The sequence below is a fragment of the Notamacropus eugenii genome, chromosome 1 (genome assembly GCF_028372415.1).
Source record: "Notamacropus eugenii isolate mMacEug1 chromosome 1, mMacEug1.pri_v2, whole genome shotgun sequence".
Classification (NCBI taxonomy): domain Eukaryota; kingdom Metazoa; phylum Chordata; class Mammalia; order Diprotodontia; family Macropodidae; genus Notamacropus; species Notamacropus eugenii.
The window spans coordinates 376,146,141-376,159,863 of record NC_092872.1 but is presented as its reverse complement, the minus strand read 5'-3'; the positions used below and the strand labels follow the sequence as shown (position 1 = coordinate 376,159,863).

Here is a 13,723-nt window from a genome sequence, read left to right as displayed (position 1 = left end):
AATCTATAACTGCAGATTACAACCCACCCATGCATTCTAAACCTATATGATTCGTGTCCATGGCCTCCCATAAATCTCTTAGAGGATCTACCTACCAGTGAAAAGTAAGAATGCCCATCTGTCTTCCCTCACTATTGCTATATAGATACAAACAGAATACGTCCCTTCCCAATTATACATTTTCTGGATTCTGCACTAATATCTATGGAAGATGTAGAAAAATTCTACAAATTATTTGATAATACCCTACAAATTAAATTCACATATATCTTAATATTTAGTAACTTCAGTGCAAAGGTGGGTGTAGAGAAGGATGGCTAAAAATAGATTAGAAAGCATGGTTCATTAGAAGGAAATGAGAGAGAGCAACAGTTTGTAGATTAGTAATTTCATTTCCATCTATCATGCATACTTTGTTCGAGAACAGAATTGGTAGGTACTGAACATGGAATGTACCTAATTGTGTTACAAAAAGTTGTTGATTATATTTTAGATAATTGGGAGCAACAGACAAGCTTTGTAAGAGCTCTTTCTGAGTCAGCTGTCTTCATATAGTCAGGACATCAATTTGTAAGAACAAAGGCAAAAATTAGGAAAAAATAATAATGAGAAGCTATGTTATGCAATTGAGGCAACTCGAATATGACCTATTTAAATAGGCTGTTGATCCTAAAAAATGGGAAATAGATAAAAGAAGACAGACAGACTCAGACTATCATCATTTCCTAAGGATGTTTAGCTTACCACCACAATGAGAAAAAATAAAAACCATAGAAACTGCCTCTGTCATAAAATACTTTATCTTTTTGCCAAGAGGAAAGATATGGCAGCCAAAGGACAATGCCAGTACAGAACAAAAATTCACTTGTACAATCCTATGGAGAAGAATGGTGAAAGATTATTAGCATTATTGCCTCATAAAACAGCAAGAAATAGTTAAAGAAAAAAATATTGAAAGCTTGGCTGGAGAACAAGCCAGATCATCCCTATGGCATTTAAGGATGAAAGTGGATGGACAAACAAGTGTAAAATGGAAAATATCTGTACAAATTTCTGTAACAAACTCTTTTCTCCATTAATCTCTTTTCTTTACCCATGACATTCTAGTCACTACATCAGAACACTAATATAATGTTTTCCAATTTTCTGCCTGAGGAAGAATAAATGGTCCTACAGAAAACAAAAATGTGGAGATCAACTGTACTAGAACAAATAGAGAAAGAAATCTAGAATGGAGGTAGCATGGTTTTAAGGGCAATAAATATTGATATGAAAGATCTCTGAAAAGTGCTTGGGAAAAGTGCTCCAAATGCAAATGGGAAAGAGACCAATCTTGTTATTACTAAAAAAAAAAAAAGAAAAAAAGAAAAAAAGATGAAGATGTGTCAGATTTACAACTGAAAGGGATTGTAACAGTTGTAATCTACCCCACCTCATTTTTCTGATTAAAAAAACCCTGAGGCTCAGAAAAGTAACATTACTTGCCCCAAGTCACATAGCATAGTTTATTATTGTATTTCCACACAGTATATTTTCTTTATAAAATAAAAGTTTCAGAGTTAGAATTTGAACCCAGGTTGTTTGACTCCAAAGCCAACTACTTTTCTATTCTATCTTCCTGTCTCTAATTATCGACCTTTATGCCTACTTTCCTGTCTTTACAAAACTCATATAATTGTAATCTATACACATATTGAGGGTATGCTTGATAATAGTAAAGGAAGGGAACAGTCGAGTTTCATAGCGTTCTTCATCAGATAATCTTTCTCCAGATGCACAACTGAAGGAAATCTGTAGAGAATATAAGATCCCATTCTGCCTATTGCTTGTTGACAATAAAAGATTTCATTCTGTAGAGCAAAACATCATGTTAAAGGTTCTCCTTCAACAGATTGCCTCCCATGAATAAGTCAAAATCACTCAAGATTCCTTGTAGGTTATAATACGCAAAACTTGGTTCATCTACCAGTGATGAACATCTTTGGAAATGAAGGAAGAAAAGAAATATTTGTTAAGCACCTACTATGTGTCAGATACTGTGCTAAGTGCTTTACAAATATTATCTCATGTGATCCTTACAACAACCCTAGGAAGGAGGTGCTATTATTATGCCCATTTTAGAGTTGAGGAAATGGAACCAAACAGAGATGAAATGACGTGCCCAAGATCATAGAGCTAGTAATATTAAGTGTGTGAAGCCACATTTGAACTACAGGCCCTGTTTAAAGTCCCCCTTAACGTTGGTAGAAAATTGTTGAACAGAGTTATCCGTGGTTGTATCTATGAAGGATAACATATGATTTTCATATATTTGTGGGAGACATTTTATGGAAAGACGGTCATCAAACTTACCTTTTCTTCTGCCAATTCAGATCCTTTTAAAAAAACCCAACAAATAATAAATAAAGCAACATTTTCTTTACCTTTAGTTGATCATATAAGATGTGATCTGCTACAGAAAGTTGTTTATCAAGTCCTTCCTTTCCTTATTTTCATCAGGGAGACTTCTACATTAAGGATCTATAGATATGTAGATAACTCCCAGAAAAATCTTGTAGAGATGAGAAAGTAGGCAAGTGAGTCAGTAATTACTGATGTCCTCTCGGTCATTTTTTTTGGGTAATAATATTATTGTGATTTTTTCTAATTATTCAGAGTTATTCTCTCAGATATATTAAAAATCAGTTTCCTCTATGTTAAAAAAAACTTGCATTGCTTCTAACATAGACTTCTCTTGGGTGTCCTTGATGTAGTACATCTGCTCATTCTCATTTCATCTTTTCAAATTCCTCATCTAGAATATTGGGGGTTGAGGTGTTAGTATCCTAGTGTATTAACTTCACTGTCATCAGATGGAAACATCATTATAGAAATCCTGGAAAATCTGTTTCATTTTTTCCTATTTGTTATTCACCATTTCCCCATTTAAAAATACTCTTGGAATTTTCTGGGATCATTGGATCTCACATCAAGCTTTCTGAAGATTAATTTTCCTCCTCTTTACTATTCTTAGCTGCTTTGTGAGGTGACACTTTTCATAACCTGATTCTAATGTTTTGTGAATGAGTGTGAATTCTTTACTGGTACTGCCCTTCATGACTTGATAAGGAGAGCAAAGGTTTGCTGGTTCGTGCTGTTTCTGGGTCCATTTGACCTCTTTATTGTAGTGAAAGCTTTTTATTGGAGGATCATAAATCTAGAGCTCAAAGATACCCCTGAAGCTGCCTAGTCCAATTCCCTCATTTTGTAGAGGAGGAAACTGAGAACCAGGGATGTTAAATGATTTGCCCAAGGTCACACACTAAGTGGCAGAAGAGATGTGAACACAGACCCCGTGACTCCAGAAACAACATTCTTTCTCCTTTACCACATGGTTTCCCTCAGTTACACTTTTACAGAAAATGTTGATAACTGGAATCAGCCTTTATCTTGTTGTCAATTTCAGTCTACAAGGTTTATTTGAATATATCAGGTTGGAGTTATTGTCATTATATACAATTTTTTCATCTCTTTCCTTTTATTTTGGTGTTGATTTTGATCTTGTTCTAAATAGTCAATGGTCTACCTAGATACAGAAAGCTGATTCAGAAACTATTCCCATTCTGTTCTTGCCTTTCTTTGTATTCCTGGCACTTAGCATTGTGCCTGGAATATAGTAAGCACTGAAAATGTTTGCTACCTGACTGCTGTTATGACACAGTCACTTTTTTTCTGTATGGGCTATAGCTTTCCAATTCTTCTTGAAGAAAATACTGATGATCAGAGAGGCATGAGACTTCTGGGCCCTCTCTAATTGTTTTAGTGTTTTTTATTTCTTAATCACAAGTTGTATCCCTAAAATGTTTTTGAATGCTTATTGAGAAAACATACCCCACATACCTGCTCTGCATGAGTTAAAAGTTAAGGTATAAGGGCCAAATACTGTGTCATGAAAATGAATGAACATGGATTTGGACAGACTTTGAGATAGTGGAGGATAAAAGGGCCTGGAGTGTTATGGTCTATGGGGTCATGAAGAGTCGAACATATCTGAACAACTGAGCAAAAAAATTCCCCACAAGGTATACAGAGTTTGCAATTCAGTTTGTTTTCTGTCCTTTGCCTATTCAGCTTTTGGGATGGACATAGGACACCTGGTTAGGGCTAAAATTAGTTATTTCACTTTGTGACAGGGTAGTTGCAAAAGGACTCTGTATTCAGGGATTTTGTACTAACAGAGTCCCAGAAATAGCTATGGGAGGACATGAGAATATGAAGGTAGGATCATAGGCTTAGAAGAAGAGAGAGAAAATTAAGTCCAATCCCCCCATTTGACCAATGGGGAAAGTGAGACATAGAGGAACTAAATAAATTACCTCATGTCACATGACTACCATCTATCTGAGGTAGAATTTGAGTTCAGGTCTTTTACTGACTCCATCGCCATCATTCTATTCCATGCATCACCTAGATGCCTGAAGAAAAGAAGACCTTTCTTTATTTTTCTTTCCAATGGGTAAGCTGTTGATCTGTATCTGGCCAGCCAGCAATGACTTTAGTAGATTCTTATACTGTTGCTGGTGACAGGATGCTGATAGAGAATTCAGTCAGACAGATAAGAGCAAAAAAACAAAGTTAAAAATAAGAGAGTCTCTCCACTTCTTTCATTGCCTTGGTCAATTAAACTCAAGAAGAAGGTCCTATGCTGAAGATGAAAAGTGTGTGCTGCTGCTTCGGTAATCCTGAAGCTCCAAGAGGATCCTACTGAGTCTCAGATTCTGGTGAAGGGGGTAGTGTCTACAACAGCAATTCATTCAATAGACATTTCTTAACAGCTGCTGTGTTCAGAGTATACACTCAGGTATACTAGGGTATATATACTATACATGTACATGTACATACTAGAGAATATCCATGCATATATACTAGGGTATATAGCTCATAGCAACAGTTTGTTTACATCTGTACTTGGAGGTTTGCAAAGTGCTTTTATAAATACATCTTCACTGTGAAGTTGGTAATATCATTATCTCCATTTTGTATCTCAGGTTTTCCCCCATGGAGCTTGGAGTCTAGTTAGTGTGTAGAGCAGGACTACAACATAAACAAAAATAGCCATAACATGCGCAAAAAAACTCCTTGATATACTAGGAATCTGCCTGCTTGGTCATGCTTGGAAATATTAAATCATCATAACAACAAGTTATCATTTAGGTGTTTGGAATAGGGGGAATTATCTCATTTCTTACTCACATACACCTGGAATATTATAGGCTCCAATGGATCATGTTATGATCCTGTTATGAATAAGGCAAAATCCCTTTAATTCAAAACTGATTCCTTTCTTGGAAAAAGAGATATAACTTCCATTCATACATGACAAATGTTGGGCTGTAGAATGTATGCTATTGCCTCCAATTTTCAAAAGGTCAGAACTAAGTAGGCTCAAATTCCAGCACATGGAACCTCACCACGTGGACATAGTAGGTGGAGGTTCATGGTGTAGCTCTTCTGTCATTTCTTATCACTATCTTTCTGTATGTTTCAGAAAGAAAAACAAAGACTTCTTGGCTCTTTTTATTCCTTTTTCCCCCGCTTCTTCCTGGACAATGATGTGGAAAGTCCCCCAGTCATCTTGATGACCATCACCAGAAATGACTCAGCATGTCTAAAACTGTGCTCATTATCCTTCCCTCCAAATCACCCAACTTCCAAGTTTCCTTATTTATGTCAAAGACACCAAGATTCTTTTAGTTTCCTGGCTTTGTCACCTTGGCATTATCACTGACTCCTCATCCTCCCTTATCCCATGCCTTATCCAATCAGTTGCCCAATCTTATTGTTTATAATTCCATACCATCTCTCACATATGATTTCTTCTCTCTACTCACATAGCAACCACTTTAATTGGGGACCTTGTAACCTCTCACCTAGTCTATTGTAACATCCTCCTAGTGGGTCTCCCTGCATCTAGTCTTTTCCTGTTCCAATCTATCCTATACATAGTTGCCAAAGTAATTTTCCTTAAGTGTAGATATGACCATGTCACTCCTGTTTCAAACTTCAGTAGCTCTCTACTGCCCCAGGATAAAATATTGACTTATCTGTTTATAGTTTAAATGTCTTAAGAACTTAGTTTCCATCTATCCTTCTGTCTTCATTCTGCATTACTCCTGTTCCCTTACTCTGAGATTCCCTCAAACTGGCTTTTTCTCTGTTTCTCGTAAGTGAATTCTATCTCCATCTCTGCGCCTTTGCAGTGGACATCCCTCATGCTTGAAATAACTCTTTTCTTGCCCCTACCTCACAGAAGCTCTCTCTTCCTCCAAAATGCAGTTCAAGTATCACCTTTTGCAGGAGGTCTTTCTTGATCCCCCAATGCTAGCCCTCTCTGTTGTTCTGTTCATGACCCCATTTGGGGTTTTCTTGTCAATGTAGTTTGCCATTTCCTTCTCCAGTTCATTTTACAGATGAAGAAACTGAGGCAAACAGGGTTAAGTGACTTGCCCCAGATCACATAGCTAGTAAGTATCTGAAGCTGTATTTGAACACAGGTCTTCCTAACTCTATGACTGGTACTATATACACTGCACCACCTAGCTGCCCAAGCCCTCCCTAACCATTTTGTATTTAACTATCTTGTTTTCATCTGTACTATAGTTACTCTGTATATATTTAAATGTGTATTTGATGCTTTCTCCATTTGAACAGAAGATCCTTAAGAGGAGGCAAGGTTTCATTCCTTATATTTGTAACCTTAGTACCTGGTATGTAGAAGGCAGTTAATAAGTGCTTGTTTTTTGATTGTTGATTGAATGAAGAATACTGAGCTCCCCCCCACCCCCAATAGATTTGGAATGTTGTGATATCATTCATAAATACATATGTGCATCAGAGAGGTATAAGCAAAATGTTATTTGACTCAGAAAAGAGTCAAGGTCATCGCTGTGTAGGGAGACCAAGAAGTCTTCTGAGTTGGAAATGCTGAGTTGGAAATTATTTCTTAAAGTCTTCCTCATCACATAGTAAATAACTTTTGGCAGTGGAGAGGGCCATAGAAGAAATTCTACCTGGGTCCCATGATGCTTCACATGGATCACTGATCCCCCATGCTCTGGGGTGATTACAGTCCTGCCTTGGGGTTTGGAGAGATTTTTTTTCAGATGAAGGCAGGGAAAACCAGGTACTTTAGAAGTGGTTCTCCTAGGATTTAGATATAGGCTATATCTGGCTTTTTGTTTCACGTTGAGGTAATAATAGTCTTAGCTAGATTACAAGGATATGTCTATTTATAGCAGTAAGGCATCAGTGGAGATTCATTCATAGAAGCCCAATGAACAGGGCAATTAGAGGGTACTACAGGGATCAACAAACTAAAGCCCACAATTTTACAGAAGAGGAAATTGAGATTCATACCATTCATTTGGCAGATATTTCTTGACTGCCCTGCTCTCTGAGAACTTATTAGCTCATTGGGGAGATAAAAAGAGCTCACGGGAAGTAGTTAACTAAGTACATTAGGCTGGAGGTAAAGTGCTCAAATGAGTTATCCAGACAATAACCTTTAAAACTTGAGAGGAGAGAGGAGGCAGTTTGGTTCTGGAGGGTACTGGATATGAAGCAAAAGGCATCAGGCTTCAATGCTAACTCTCTACCTTACCATTTGAGATGGGGGTGTGGTGGGTGGAGAACTTGCAGCCCCTAGGACAATGTGGCCCTCTAGGTCCTCAAGTGTGGCCCTTTGAGTCCAAGTTTTAAAGAACAAATCCTTTTATTAAGGGGTTTGTTGTGTGAAGTTTGGATTCAATCCAAAGGCCACACTTGGGGACCTAGAGGGTCACATGTCACCTTGAAGCTGCAGATTCCCCAATCCTGCATGAATCAGAGCAAGTCTCTTAATGCTTCTGGATCTAAGCTTTCCCATCTGTATAATAAAGAAGGTTGAAGAACATGATTTCTTCTAACTGTAAATTATATGATTCTAAATAATTGGAGAAAGAGGTAACAGAAAGCAGGCTGCTAGAGTGAGTTTTGGTAACTTTGTTTGATTGCAAAGGTTGAAGATTGTTCATCAGTTACTGAGGCGTAATCCTCCTTGGTTCAACCATCATTTTATTTTCTCATCTCATGAAATACTTTGTTTTATAATCCTAATGCATTAATCATGTAACGGTCTGCATTAGAGTTATTTGTTTCAGTCTTATTCTCCTAGTAGACTATGATCTCCGTGAGGACAAGGATAAAGTTTTATCTAAACTTTGTATATATGTTCTGTACATAGATCTGGAAAAAAAGGCTGGTGATCTGGGCCTTGTCCCAGGGCACTAAATTTGGGGAGTGCTGACACAGAAGCATAGAAACAAGAGAGATTAGCAAGGATAATTAAAATCAGAAGATGCATTATGTCAAGCTACAGCAAGTGTGTACTCTGTTCTGCCCATGTCCTCTGCTATCCCTATGGCCTTCCAGCATGCTACTTGCCCCAGGCCTAGTTTGAGGTATTTGACCTGGGAGCAAAAATTCCCACTTTCTCTCTGAAGACAGTGGGTTTTTTAAAAAACATATCTGTTGCTAAAACTAGTTTTCATATTCTGAATATATTATCAGGGAAATATTAGTGTGTGTTTTTCTCCAGTGAATTTGTGATTTTCCATGAAGCCAAGCCAGATCATCTAGACAAAGAAGATTGGAAGTATATGCACCTCTCTACTTTAGAAATAACCCTCCAAATGCCCCAGTCTCATTAGAATGAACCAGCAATTCAGTTTCCATGGCTAGGCTCTCTCTTCAGGGAATATTGGTCATGAGATAGATTGTTTTCCCACTGAATTGATTTGTTGCCTCACTAAATTGAATCAACTGGTTGTTTGACATCATACAGACATAAGTGGAAGGTGAGGGTCAGGAGCAAAGCAAAGAGTTGCCTTGTGACCACACTGGCTGGAACAACAGTGACCTGCCCTCTGATGTAATCTAACATATTCCCCCAATGATAAATTTTTTAAAAAAGTCTTAAAAGTCATTAAAAAGCTGAAAGTCATAAACTCTTGAAATTGTTTCTTTAAAGCATGTTTGCATTAAGTCTTCTAAAAATCGCACTGTTTGAAGAGTTTTGCTGGTACTTAAAATTTGCCGTTGGTGTTTGTTATATAGGACTTTGGAGAGTTTTATTTTCTCTTTATCTCCATGTAGAATGATGTATTTCCATCTTCTTTTCTTGAATGAAGTATGAGACAGTTAATAATGAGATGATGACAGTTAGTACATCTTGTGATGTTTCTTTGGACCCTGCCAGGCTTAGGGTAAGAGTTGCTAAACAGAGGGGCTGGAGGCAGGGCACGGGTTAGGATCACAAACAAGCATGAATCAATATCTGAGGATCATATATTTCATGAGGCAAGAGAAGGATGTAGCCTTGGGGTCAGGCAGATAGTTCAAAACTGGGAGAACAAGTAGAATTGGGGTTTATGAGATAACAAGACTAACTGGTATTTACTAGACTAATTTTATGCTTTGGTTTGAGAAGCCAGCCCCTGCCCTCTGTCCTCAGCAGCAGTGGTCATCTCTAACCAGTCTTGGCTTAGGCAAAAGGGGAGCTCTGCATTTGCTTTGGCATAATGTTTCTAACCTCATCACTTTGTTCTGAGTAGGGGGGCGGGGACACTTCAATTTTCCTTGCTCTGATTTAGTTAGTTTGAGTACCCTATGGATGAAGAATTCAACTTTTATACCTTAGGAGATGGTCTTTGGGAGTTGGCTATGGTCAAAACTTTTCACACGACTATAATGTAGTAGGCATTTTCTCCTTTTACTCTAGCCTTGTCAGATTTTCATTCAGGAGTATATTGTTCCATAACTGACCTGACCCCAATCCTTTCACCTATGTGAAGATCCATGTATATGTTGAGGAACAGGCAGCTCATTTGAATTCAACCTCTACTATTCTTATACTGTGGCTTTAAACAGCAATCCACTCTGAGCTGAAGTTGCTTCTCTTGTGTGAGTGCTGGCAGGAAGCAAAAAAAATTTTAAAAAAGCAAGCACACAGTTGTGGAACACAAAATCTGTCAGTGTTAGTCCCCTGTCACCGATTCCTCAACCTTGTTATGTTCTGGTTCACCTAAGTGATAAATAGCCCCTTTGTTCTCCTTTTGGTATTAGAAAGAAGGAGAATAAGACCAAGAAGAAAGAATCCGATCTAGATTAAGCAGGGACAGAGACCCATTTCATTGCACAGTACTTTAATATTCCTGAGATCCCTGGCATGACAGGGCTACTTTCTTAGCAGCAGGCTCTCCCTGGAGCAGGGCTGTGTGCTGCCTTTGTTTCATCTGATCTTCTAGCTGAATAAGAGATGGTCATTTATCCTCACTGCTCCTGTATCCTGCTGGATTTCTATTTCTGAAAGAGAAACTGACCAGGAGAAGGAAAAAGGTGGAAGCTGATTTTGGACAGTGTTGTTCAGTGTGTGTTTACAGGCAGGACTGACTTACTCAGCAAATCCTGCACTGATGAGCTCCAGCCAATGAAGTGCTTATATCCCGGCTTGCTTGGGGGCTTCTGAGTTTGAGCTGCATGCAGAAATGTAAGCAGCTCTTCCTGGTGCTGATGGCAAAATGGGGTCCACGGCCAGTTCTTCCTCAGGCTTCCTGGCTTTGCAGATCTGGGAGAGATCCTACATAAACCTATCGGTGATGTAGCCTGCCTGGAAAGCCAAAAGAATCCTCATGGATTCAGGAAACTGGTTTTTGATTTAGAATTATTTTTTTTTTTCTGGAAGATGAAATGCTTTTCTCGTTACCTGCCTTACATCTTCCGACCTCCGAACACCATCCTCTCTTCCAGCTGCCACACAGAAGGTACCGACCAGAGAGGGCGGGTATCTGGGAGGGTGGAAAGCAAGTGGGATGGGTGTATGACTTCCCCCAAAGCTCTGCTGACACTGCCTTTCACAGATTCTAGATGACTGCTGTTCTTGGCAAAAGCTCGCTGGTGACAGACTTCGATTTGCTTGTAAGATCAGCCTGACTGCCTTCTAGATAGAGATTCTTCCCTCAAGGAAAGACTTTTTTAAAAAAAGCATGATTATGTCAAAAAGGTGATTCCTGACATGGATGGGAAAAACATTCTAGAATGTTTCTGCCGGTTCTCATTTGATCACACTTAGCATGCAAACAAGTCATCAAAACTGGTGTCAAGACAGATTTTCACTAGATTCTGCCAGGCACGTTTTCTTAGGCTCTCAAGTTTGTCACTGTCTGTGTAATAACTTGGGGCATGCCCAAGACAGCAATTAGCCAAATAGATTTGGGCTTTTGACGTAACGGTATAGTGCTTGTTGGGCGTTGGAGTTGTTCACTTGGTCTATACTTATGTGGCGCGCTGAAAAGGTCAGAGCCGACTTTCTGCACTTGCTTGAATGCTATTTTCATAGGAACTGAAGTTAATGCTTTTAGAGACCATCATACCTAAACTTTACATTGCTTTGTAATATAGCTAGGTCCAGATTAGTGCAGATAACAAATCCCCTGAAGTGACCGAATTATTTATTATTTATGGCTCTAAGGGAATGTCTCCAAAACTGCTTTCTAGTCTAGCATGGATCTTGTATATATGTGTATACGTAGTGTGTGTGTGTGTGTGTGTGTGTGTACTCTAAACATTTTTTAAAAATCTCCATCTCCTGAGCACTGTAGGTTTCAGCATTCCCATTGTAACTGTTTGTCTACTTGTCTCTTATGCACCACTGGCATCAGATTGGTCTGTTTGTTCTCTTTCTGCTACTCCTGAAAAAAGAAGGATTTTGAGAACTCTCACTAGTGAATCACCTGGCATTCTGTCAGCCAGTATAATCAGTGCCTGGTATAGCTATGGGCTTAGAAGAGAGAGCCCCAAAGAGTCAGTGTGGTCTCAAGAAAAGTAGTGCCAGGACTGAACTGCAAAATCAGTATTTATGGAAAACTTGCAGATGACATTCCTCCCTATTATAAAGGAAGAAGCCTGGGCATAAGGCTGTGTATTTTCAATGGGAGAGGAATGAAATATAAGGGACAGTGCAGCCAAGCTCTTTTCCATCAGAACTTCCAGGGAAATGTCACAGAAGACAGGGATGACTGTTAGCTTGCCAGTGATCTTGACTTTAAAATCTATATGTAAGTATGTGTATATATATATATTTATGTATATATATATATAGAGAGAGAAATATCATTTTATTTTTTAATCTCCTGCTCTCTCTATCATCTTCTTTTGATGGCTAAGAGAAGTAACCCCTCTATAGTAGGGAGACACAACTCATAGGTTGGGTCTGTAAGATTCCCAAAGAAGCAGTCAGCTGTTATATACAATCAGTTTCCACTTCCCATCAACTTTAGTTCTACAATAGTTCTCACATTCCTTCACTTCTGCCTGTTCTGACTATCCTACTCTGATATAGAACTTCTTTCCCACCCTTGTGGGACTAATATAACAAATCTCCTTGCTTCTACTCTCATTTCCCTCCAGTTCATCCTTAATTCCACTAACAGAATAATCTTTCTCATGAACAGATCTAGTCATTCAGTCATTCAACAAACATTTATTAAATACTTGTTTTGTACAAAGTCAGAATAGTCATGATACTCCTTTGCTTAAGACCCTGATATAGCTCTCTATTGACTCTGAAACAAAATTTAGAGTAACCTTTCATTCAATACCCTCTGCAATTAGGTTATCTTATCTTGCCGATCTTTTCTCATGTTACTCCCCTTCACATATTTTAGGCTCAAGCTGAACAGGGTTACTGAAATCTACCTTAATGTGCCACACCCCCATTTTCTCTTGTGCTTTTGCTCGTGTTGTTCCCTGTGTCTGGAATATCCTCATCTTCATCCCTGCCCTGCTATTCTCTACCTGTTGAATTCCTTTAAAGGAATTAAAACCCACCCTTTAAAGTTCAACTCAAATATTACCCCTTCTGTAAAACCTTCCCCAATTCCCTCAATTGGTAATGTCCTTGTCCTCTCAGATCTCTCATAGTGAGTGATCTGTTTGCATCCCTCTTACAATCATATATAATTTTCTATCATGGTAACATATTTGTGCTATACTCCTACTATACTATCCACTCCATGAGGGGAGAGACCATTTTTAATATTTCTTTGTAATATAACTAGGTCTTATAAATTAAAAAATCCCCTGAAGTGGCTGAATTATTCAAATTTGAGCTGCCTGTCTGGAACCAATTATCATGTTTTACAAAATTATGACTTCAAGCAATGTGAATTCGGATAAATGTGATCATATCAGGGGATTATTGTTCACACTAATCGGGACCTAGCTGTACTTCCTAAGTTCATAGATTTACCGTTGAGCCCAGTCAACTCATTTTATAAACGAGGAAAGTGAAGGCAAAAGAGATGAAGTAATTTGTCAGAGATCCTGCAGATAGGAACTGATGGTGCTGGGATTGGGATCTATGTTTACCAATAACAGAGCTGTGAACTTTCCAACAGACCATTCTCCGTGATCTGCTATAGGTATTTAAGAACCGTTTGGATAACTGAGTTGAATTCAATAGGAAAAAAAAATATCCGTCAAACTGATTTTGCATCTTACAACAAAAATAGTCTGGTGGGTTGACAGAATCTAATTGGCTTTTTAACTGAATTAACTGATCCATCTAGCAAAAATAGCCAAACCAGTTTGTATATATAGACAGAGCCTGACAGCCTCAGTGACTCTCATCATTGGGAAGAGAAGTAAA

General features: G+C 38.4%; 1 protein-coding gene across 1 annotated transcript in view; it reads left to right on the top strand.

Moving 5' to 3' along the window:
• Positions 1 to 10,550: 10,550 nt before the first annotated feature.
• Positions 10,551 to 13,723, top strand: part of PPP2R2B (protein phosphatase 2 regulatory subunit Bbeta) — a 464,394-nt gene continuing 461,221 nt past the window's right edge. The window contains exon 1 of the mRNA XM_072630667.1: positions 10,551 to 10,838. Coding sequence (XP_072486768.1) covers positions 10,760 to 10,838 — 79 coding nt within the window. The 5' untranslated portion in view covers positions 10,551 to 10,759. The remainder of the gene's footprint in view (positions 10,839 to 13,723) is intronic.